This window comes from Centruroides sculpturatus, unplaced genomic scaffold, assembly GCF_000671375.1.
Source record: "Centruroides sculpturatus isolate CEXI.00-Female unplaced genomic scaffold, Cexi_2.0 scaffold428, whole genome shotgun sequence".
Lineage (NCBI taxonomy): Eukaryota > Metazoa > Arthropoda > Arachnida > Scorpiones > Buthidae > Centruroides > Centruroides sculpturatus.
The window spans coordinates 27407-38029 of record NW_019384614.1 but is presented as its reverse complement, the minus strand read 5'-3'; the positions used below and the strand labels follow the sequence as shown (position 1 = coordinate 38029).

The window sequence follows — 10623 nt, the reverse complement described above, 5'->3', positions numbered from 1 at the left end:
TGATCAGAGAGAGTAGGGTAATTGCAATGTGGTAGCATATGAACAGCCGTAGATAGGAGTAGAGACTGTTGTTGAGCCTTAACGTTTGTAGTAGTTTAAAACCTTTTCTACAATACATAATGCAAAGGAAGGAGCTCTGCTTGTATCAGAGAGGCATTAGTAAAAACAGTTCTGCAGTACTTTGAAATTCTGATGGCAAACTGTCTTTGAAGAGAGAGTAATTCCCTTACTACTGGTCAATTTGACTCGGAAAGCTTTAACAGCATTTGCATATGATTTCAATTGTGATTGATAATGTATTTTATCATCTTGCATTTTAACTATTTCTTCTTGTACCGTATTATATTTACCTAAACCAGGGGTCGGCAACCTGCGGCTCGCGAGCCACATGCGGCTCTTTGGATGTGAAGCTGCGGCTCTTTAGTTCCATAAGCAAATATTATTTATTTTATCAAAAACAAAAACATTTAAAAATCGTTTTGAATCGATTAACGAGGATTCGGCACCGATTCTATCTCTCAGTCACTTGTACTCGCTTTTCATTGCACCTCTCCCCCGTGACACGCGTCGTCACTGTCATCAGTCTGTCGGATGCTTTCGAATGACGCCGTCGTCAGATGTTTCTATGAGGTTTAATTCGCTTTCGACGCAAGACAATTTGGCATCTTCACCAGTGCTTTGGCTATGACATATAGTTTGTTGTTTCGAGTAAAAGAGTTAGAAGCGAATTATCTTCTCAAAGTTATGTAAAAATTTTGTGGCTCTTTAAAAACTTTGAAATTTTGTAAATTCTAATTTTTGGCTCTTCCGACTCAAAAGGTTGCCGACCCCTGACCTAAACAACATAAATGGATGTCAGTTATCCTTTTTATTAGTTGATCCATTGTGTAGCTTTCTTGTTGGTTGACTGGGTGTTTATTTGCTACGGGCTGATAAATACTTCTTAGTTGATTGATAGCTTCTGTAATTCCCAGTTTTGATATTTCTTCGAAAATCGCAGACATTTTCTGGGGACGCTCTAGGTTTGCATCCCAGCATCATGATGCAGATTAGGCTTAGCTATTGTGCTAAGCCGTTGGCACAAGTGCAGTTTAGTAGCATCAAAATAATACAAATTTTGTAATACTCATATGCACCAAAGGTTAATAAGCAAAATAAGACAACCAAATATTTTAGAGAAATTATAGAAATAATTAATTATAAGATTAGAGTCGGAACAAAGACAAAGCTCTGTTCAACTTGATTCCACCTGGTGATCACTATGAAATGCTTAGTATAGATACAGGTAAATAATAAATTGCTAAATGTGTGTTTTGTATATCAAATATTGGTTGTTTGGCTGTATTTTAAATCATCACTTCTGGTTTATGTGTGAGGACCCAAACAGGGTTTGAAACGAGGCAATTAATGACTTTTTGAAAGAGTCAAGTTTCATAGCGCGAAAGAGCGAACTTAAAGATCAGATTTAAACAATAAACCGTTTGTCTTGTTAAAAGATTTTAAACAATAGATAGAGTAAAGTTGAAGAAAACGAGGTTGGAGAGGAGTCATGTTCCAACGCGATGTTGACCTTTCCCACGCCCTTTGTTGGGTTTCGAATTGTCACCATGTGACGAGGAGAGACCAATGGAGAGGCGACAGCGGTGGAAAAATTGATAAAACTGCGTTTTCGGGAACTTTACGAGGTCTTGGGTTTTTGTGTGTTGTGCTCATCCTGCTGGGATTTGGTGCTCATGACAGAGACACAACATAGGCTCTTTCGACGCCCTGACGCTGGTTTCGCCAACCCGTCATGTCCAAAAGCACCAAGGTCACATACAGAATCGCTGAGGTTCGACTCGTCAACCGAGGACATATCTACAAGTGCTGGTGCGTGCCCCAGGGCCCTCGTTCTCTGCGTTCGGCGTGCGAAACACCCAAGGACCGATTGAACTGTCGAACTTTTCCATGTTTGTTGGGAACTGTTTTAGAAACCCATCATTGGATAGGCTTTCGCCTGACTTATTGGATTGTTGTAAGAACAATTTATGTATATTATTAAACAGTTTTATATGGTAAACCTGTCTCATTGAGTCATTCTGCACCCACACGACAGTATTGACCACTCGGCTGTCGAAAACACCTCACCCCAATCGGCTAACCTCACATATGTTGTTTCTCAAAGAACACTTTTTATATGTTAGCAAACTGCATTATCAGCAACTTAGTTTCTTTCACCATGATGCTAAACAACTTAATAAATTGTGACAAAATTGTAAGATGAGAGGACCTGAAAATGCTATAACAGTAATCAGAACAATTTTCATTTAACTAAAATTGTTATGATTTCTGTTATAGTATCTACAGTATGTTTTGAATTGGCATCTAGAACATGCTTTTACATACTCTAGATGTCAATTGAAAACATGATACAGAGAAGAAAACTCATAAATATGAACTTATCTATTTTTATTATTTGTAAATCAGATTAAAAGATATAAATTTAGTAGATTTGAATAACATTTGATTGAAGTAGAAATTTGAATGTTGATCAATAATAATACATATTTTAAAATTATTATAAAGCTGTATTTGCATAAATTATTATAATAGTGAAAAGTATTATTTTTTGTTTTAATTTAAAAAAAATTATAATTTTATTATATGTCAGCAAGTTTTAAAAAAAAATAATGTTTTTATGTACTTTTCCAAAGGACAAATATAAAAGAGCTCTGGCTGAAAACGAAAATATACGTACAAGAATGAAAAAGCAGATTGAAGATGCAAAGCAGTTTGGAATACAAAAATTCTGTACAGATTTACTTGATGTTGCTGATGTCTTATCAAAAGCTACCGAGAGTGTTCCTAAAGAAGCCCTTCAGGAAGATAATCAACATTTACTAAATCTTTATCAGGGATTGCAGATGACGGAAGCACAATTACAGAGTGTCTTTAGGAGGCATGGATTAACACAGATAAATCCTCTAGGAGAAAAATTTGATCCAAATTTGCACGAAGCTATATTTCAACAGGCCGATCCATCGAAAGAACCTGGAACAGTATTTGTTGTTAACAAAATAGGTTATAAGTTAATGGAAAGGACAATTCGTCCCGCTTCTGTTGGTATAGTAAAGGCACCTTAGAGGATATCACAATAAAAATAGAGACTTTATTCATATACATCTTATGTAACATGGCACAAATGGCTTAGCTGAGTTCAGATACAGTATAAATCATCATTCCATTTCAATATTAAAAAATACATTATATTCCTTATTTTAAATAAACATATTAACACGTTCAAAATTTTTGTTGCTTCTGGTTATCATTATATTTAAATAGGTCTGTAATATTCTTAAATGGCATTTGATGTATCATTTTGGCAAAGTCTTGAATAAAGAATGAGAAAAGTATTTTTATAAATGTGGATTTTTGCATTTACAATTTGTTTGACATTGAAAGACAAATTTTAATTTGTTCTAAAAGTTTTTGTTTACCAAAATCGATACATAATAAAAAATATTAATAATTTTTAACATAAATTATTTTAAAATACTGTACTTTTTAAATAACTTTTATAGAATTACTTCAATTTGAATTTCAATATGCATGTATTTAATTAGGTTTGCCAATTTTAAATACATTTAAATTTCATAAATATATTTTACTTCTTTTGAATTCAGATGGCTTTCCACAATAATAATCAATAAAAATGTGCATTAAATAGATTATAAAGTTGTGAAAAACTAATCTTTACTAAGAAAGCATTTCATTGATGCTAATAAATTGCACAAAGAATTCCATACATTGTTTTTATATAAAAAAAGCTTCTGTTATATTTCCAAATTAAACAATTTTTATTACTGTCATATTTAAGAAGAAAAATTTGACAAATAATAATTTCACAAATGTTAAAATTCCGATTTTAACATTTGTAGAAATCTTTTAGTCTTACAGTGTTTATCATAAATATCAGTTAATTCATGTTGAAATTCTGTTTAAATATATTCCAAAATATCATAAAAACTTTCATAATTCAAATATCAAAAAGAATGATGAAAACAATTTATCTTGAAATATCACATCTTAGTTTATCATATATTTAAATTATAAGATTCAAATTTTTAAGATGTGATTTTGAGGAAAAAAGATAAAAATACATTTATTAAACTTATTTTCCATAATAAAGTTTACATATAAATGAAATATTGATACTTTAGGAGATTATTTATAATCATGATAAGTAAAATAGTATAGTTAGTAATTTCATTATTAGAAATATACAAACATTGTTCAATTTAAATTGAACTAAGTTTACTAGTTTTTTTATATACTGTGTATATGTTTAATATAACTTGTTGATAATATATATTTGATATATAACTTGTTTAATAACTATAAAACAAATCTGTAATGCTTTAATTTTTTTCTTTTCTGCTGTAAAATAGTTTTCAATCAATGATAAAAAATATTAAGATACATTTTCAATTGGAGAAGACAAAAATTACTAATAATTCATTGTCAATATAAATGAACTAGATTTAATTGTAATAAAAAACATCCACAAAACCTTTGTATCTCCAGTTGTAAAGTTTTTTAATTAGCAACTAATGTTTTCAATCTTAAACAGATTTTCAGGTCTGAATACATAACCAAAATTAGAATGCAAAATAGTTTGTATTCTAATTTTGGTTGTGTATTCGGACGTAAAGATTGTTTAAGATTGAAAACGTTAGTCGTTAATTAAAAAACTACAACTGGAGATACAAAGGTTTTGTGGATGTTTTTTATTACAAAAAGTACTAATTTTCTAAAGTTTCAATGATTTTGATAATAAATATAATCCTATTTTGTCTGTTTAAGGATATATATAATTGGAAACTTGTTTATATATAATATAAAAACATTAACTTATACTTAATATCATTCTGTAAATTTGTTTCCTTTCAATGAATATGATTATTCCAAAATTTCCATTACTAATTTACTGTCTGAATGTATAAAAAACAGTATTATATTTAAAAATATATCTAACAAAAAATGAACTTTCTTCCAATAACTCAATGTTTAGGTAAGTTGTTAGTCATTTTCTATGCAAGGTAGGTAGATAGCTGCATAGTTTTATATTATTTTGAAAATTACTGTGTAGACAACAAGACAACATTAGAATTCTACTTTATTATTCATTTGACTATCATTACAGTTATTAAATATTTTTAAATAATACATATATATAGTGCTATTTAGGTAAAATAAATAGTATAAATAAAATACCAGTCCATATGTTAAAATGATTGAAGAAGGAATCTAGATATTTGTCATGTATAGGCCTTATTATAAAGTTACTTCTCAGTCCATCTATAAAAATATTTCCAACTTATTTTTCTAATTTACATTTTTAATAATTGTTTAATGTAGCAGTTTCTGACAAAAAACAATTTTCATTTCACACAGGGAATGTTATATAGGAGAGAAATCACACCTAACCAACATTAAAAACATGTATTTATTAAAAATTGAGTACTTTCCAAGGCACAGCCTTCCCATTAGGCAAAAATCAAATTCAAACTTTAAATTTGATTTTTGCCTGATGACAAAGGCTGTATGTCTTTGAACGTACTGGCAGTTTTTAATAAATATAGTGTACTGTACATGTTTTTAATGTCAGGTGTGATTTCTCCCCCATGTAGCAGTTTTTCTTTCTTTAATATAAAATTTATTAAAAAGTTAAGATGGCTGGATTACTAAGAAGGTTAAGGTGTCAGCCTACTACTACATACATTCCATAACATAGAATTCCATACATTGTTTTTAATTTGCTGCCATATCTTTAGGTCTGACCTGTAATGGGATTGGCTAGTTTGAATGAATGATGGACATTGACATAAATTTTATACAGTAATTAATGTAATTTATAAAACTCTGAAATTAAAATAGTTTATTTCTTTTATTTTCTCTTTTATAATATACAATATATAAAAATAATAATCAAAGATTTACTGTATATAAATCATATTTATACATAAATTCTATCAAGACTAGAATAACATTTTTAGTTGGAAATTTGATTCAATAAACAATGAAATCTTAAATCTGTTAACTCTAGTAGCTTATGAATAAAATCTAACTTCAGTTTACATTATGCAGATCATACCTAAAATATTTGTTAAAGTTTGGTAACATGTTAGGGAAGCTCCTCAAATATAAATTCTTAGAGTGAAAATTGTTTAGAAAACTTCAATGCTTTCAGGCTATATGCCTGTCATCAGGATTTACGCACACATATATATATATATAGACTGGCTATAAAGTGAGTTTCCTAAAAAGTTTTCACTCTAAAACAAGGCAATTTGAATTGCCCTTACAATTTTTTATTTCTTATAAGAGTAAATCATTAAAAACTACAGTAGCCCTTCATTATATTGCATGTCATGAGACAATATATGATCTCTCTGCCAATTTGCTTTTTTGTGGGTTCTGTTTCATACAATGGTAGTATCAAGATCAATTATTGGAATAAGATAATATTTCTTTGCTAGTAGAAATTCAATAGAAACCAATTTTTTAAAAATTATTGGCTGAAGTGCTTCTATATATTTACAAGGGGAAAAAACATGATATATTGAAGGGATATTGTAATAATGAAAAAATTTCACATTACAATTAGCAAGATAAATGAAATTTGAAAACAATGATTTAAATGGTTGGAATTTTAAGTACTATTAATTTAACAAAGTTATTCTAAACTTTTAAAAAGTAAAAAATAGTCAACATCATAATATTTTTAAAGCCTTGCCATAAATTTTAAATGACAGTTATATTACATTTAACTCAATGTAGTTATTTGTATAAATTTTAATACAGAACTGTATTGTGTTTGTTGACAATATAAGCAGTTGTGATTGTTAAAAAATATTTATTGGTGTTATTTGCTAATCTAAATGTTAAAAATGTAATAATACACAAATGTTAAAATATATGAATGGTTTTGATATAAAAAATCAAGATGTTTGTTTTGATTCTTTTTAACTAAATACCAAAAGTGCTTTAAAAATGACAAATTGGTTATGCAATAACTTTAAAAAAAGTATTTTTTTTACAATTTTATTTATTTAAGATATGGAAATGTGATGATAAATTAGAATATTTTAAAAAGATGAAGTTTTTGTGAACTTGAAAATGGCTAAATAAATAGCCAAAAATTTGTTTTTTTTCATTAATAATAATTCTAGTAAATGGCAAGACTATTTTCTAAGTACAGTAGATTTAGTTAATACAACCCCTCCATCTATAAACCATTGTATCCAGAAAATTTCTTAATAAAAAATACCAAATTTGTACAAAACCTCATCTGAACAATGGTTTATTTATCTGAACTAAATCTTCTTTAATAACTTTACAAAGAAATAAGGATTCGTAGCTTAAATTTGTTGCATAGTCATATCACAATGATTTTGGTTAGACATTCTTGATGACTAACCAAAATGCAGATTCTTATTTACACTAAATTTTCATTTCATTAAGTCTATTCCTTACTCTATGAGAGCTCTCACTCATATTAATCTAGATTAATGAGTTTTACTGTATCTCTCAAAACTTCTAGTGAAATACCTTACAGTGAATAAAATAAATTTACTAATATATTTTGCTAGAAGTCTAAAAGACTACTACAATAATAGTGCTGTATTTCTAAATGTATCTTTAATATTTATTAATCCACATGAGAAAATTATTTAATTAAATATTATTGGTACTTGACCTAAATTCATTCATTTCTTAATGAATGAAATATAGAATACTGTTTTTATTTCATAAATGATTTCCAAATTAGTTTTGATTGATATAAATTAAGGATGATTATATAAAATTTTAATAAAATATTTGATATAAATTTTAAAAAACCTAAACCATATATTTTTTCTTTGATAATCTTGAAATATTCTTATATCTGCCAATTATGAGTCAAATTTTAAAGTATTATTAAACAGTAGAAAATGTGAAATAATGTTTGTATAATGTTTTTGGAACAAAACAAATCATTGGATTATCTTATAAAATATATTCATTTTATAAATTAAATACAATAAAACTGCTGTACACAATATACACTTATCATCATATTGAATTATTACAATACAACAATTGGTATATAATAAACATTTTCTAAATTGTTTGTTTTTTCCATATCAACTGGAATAATGCTCTTGGTTATAAAGAAGAATGAAAGACATTTGACTTAGGTGTTGATTAAAACGAATATGTGTATCAGTTAAATGATACGCTGAGTTAAAACTTTCAAGTCAAAGAGAATTTATTTAGTAGGCATGATATTAATGCCATCCAAATCACTGATGTTGAATATGATGTTGGTAATTGTCCATTTTCTTCTGAAAATAAAATATTAAATTTATTCATTAATTAAAAATATAATAATACTTTAATAATTTGTAAAAATTATGAATGTATGATTAGGAAAAATACAATTCTAAAAATAATATTTTATACTCATTATTACTAAATTAAATTAAAATATTGTTCTGATTGCTTCTTTCTTTTTAAAAAGTTATTCACTTCAAAAATGTAGGCAATATATGTTAATATAAACTTATTTAGGCATTATAAAAATTTACATATAAATTCTTATTTAACCATATCAGGTCTACTGTATATTTTTTAATTAAAATTTTTTTAGAAGTTATTAAATTACTTCATTTCAAATTGGAGTAGTAAATAATTAGACAAAAAATTTTACATTGATGAACTATTGTTTAAAAACTAGTGATTTTGTTAATCTCTGTATTATATAAAATGTTTGTATATATACTCAAGAATCATGTCCAATCCATAGATAGAGAAAAAATTAAACAAAATAATCAGTGAAAAATTTAGTGAACATTTCTAGACAAAAAGAATGTAGTCAATGTTCCATTAAAAAAGCATAATATCCACAAGTTTATCCACAGTTTATGGAACCTGCAAAATATGCAGGTTCCATAAACTGTGGAAGTATAGCATTATTTCTGTTATGATTTAACCATCAAGGACAGTTTGTTACTATTTTACTGTATGATACTGACAGTGATAATGCCACAAAGATACTACACAGACAATTTTATGAAAGGGAGGATTATTGGAAGAATAGAGGCATGCTAATTGCAGACAGATGTATTGCTCAAAGTCACATCCAGGCTTTATACTACTATTCAAAGAACAGATATTGGATGTCAACCTGGAAGTGGATGTCTAGGAGTTACCAACCCTCAAGAGGATTGTTATTTGACATTAATGGCACATTGTGAGAGAAGAATGTCTGGTAGACAGCTTTCTATAAAGCTAGTATCTAGTTACCAGTGTTATTGTTTTGTGACAAACTGTCTACAGGAGGCTTTAGAAATGGTCCTTTTTGCCAGAACCCAGTACATTGTGTTTCATTGGTGAACAGAAGAGCTTTTTTAGGAATGAGACAAGTATAGATACAGTCTACAGATTGATTCTAATCAGATTAGAATCTGGATAGAGCAGGGAATTCAATAAATTCTCATGGACATCAAGAAATAGACCAGTTTTCAGGTGGTGGTATCATGGTCTGGAGCAGTGTTATGTTTAATGGTCTCACAGCTCCATATTTTTGCAAGAGGTGCCATTACTGCAAGAAGATAGAGATAAGGATAAGAAACACCATATGAGACTTTTTTCGGGTGCTATGGGTGCAGTTATTTTCATAGACAATAATGCCTGTGCACATAGGGATGCACTTGTCAATGACTTTCTTGATAGTGAAGATATTCATTGCATGGAATGGCCAGCAAGATCTCTGGACTTAAAATCCATAGAACATGTGTGGGATGTTCTACGGAAATAAATTGCATCCATCAGCCTCTATTAAAAACATTTCAGAAGATTTAAAATATTCTTATTCAGGAATGACTTTGTTTATCATCTCTTTTGGAGAGATATAATATAACCAGTATGACTGTACAGCTTGAGTGCATACAAGCAGGATATAACCACATGTCATATTAATAATTTTCTGTGCAAAAAGATTTATGACAATGTTTAGTATTTTTTCTTGTTGTTTATGGTCTGATGTAATTTAGACTAAATTTTTGTTTTTCATTTTGTATAAATAATATATTATTCTGATTGTATGTTAAGTTTTCTGATTGTATAATATTCTGTTTTAATCAGTAGTTCCTGAGATATAGATGAAACAAATGGTTATGCTTATTTTTGGACACACATATTTCAATGTTAATACAGTAGAGTCCCGAAAATTCGGCCTAATGTGGACCGAAGGATGGCCGAGTTTGTGAAAATGCTGGGTTATCAGGAATGGGGTTAAAAAAAATAAGTACGAGTGTTTCCTCAGAAAATACTGTACTGTATTTGTATATATTGTTTGCTTGAGAATACAACAGAGAATAAACTGCCCATATATCCTTAAAGGAAAAGTATGTACAGTACTTTATGAAGGCAGAGCCTTTACTACATGAAAATGAAAATTAATGAATACACTGTGTACAGTAATTTACTTGATAAGACAGACCTCAGAAAAATACTTTATGAGAGCTTTTATACTTTTATAAAGCTGTCTATAATGAAAATTAATTAACTAAGGATTTTTTTGCCCTGCCAGGGTGTGGC

At 28.5% G+C, this 10623-nt stretch overlaps 2 protein-coding genes across 2 annotated transcripts in view; one reads left to right on the top strand and one right to left on the bottom strand.

Annotated features, from left to right (window-relative positions):
• The first annotated feature begins 2642 nt into the window (after window positions 1-2642).
• Window positions 2643-3402, top strand: LOC111625339 (grpE protein homolog 1, mitochondrial-like). The gene has a single exon (XM_023368474.1). It carries the CDS (start codon window positions 2670-2672, stop codon window positions 3120-3122), a length of 453 nt encoding a protein of 150 aa, XP_023224242.1. The 5' UTR covers window positions 2643-2669; the 3' UTR covers window positions 3123-3402.
• Window positions 3403-8023: 4621 nt separating this feature from the next.
• The window catches only part of LOC111625338, a 24741-nt gene continuing 22141 nt past the window's right edge, over window positions 8024-10623 (bottom strand). Inside the window, exon 9 of the mRNA XM_023368473.1 lies at window positions 8024-8366. Within this exon, the coding sequence (XP_023224241.1) occupies window positions 8275-8366 (92 nt within the window). The 3' untranslated portion in view covers window positions 8024-8274. The remainder of the gene's footprint in view (window positions 8367-10623) is intronic.

Excerpts from the sequence above, each read along its gene's own strand:
- LOC111625339 (XM_023368474.1), top strand. The coding sequence starts at position 2,670 with ATGTTTTTATGTACTTTTCCAAAGGACAAATATAAAAGAGCTCTGGCT.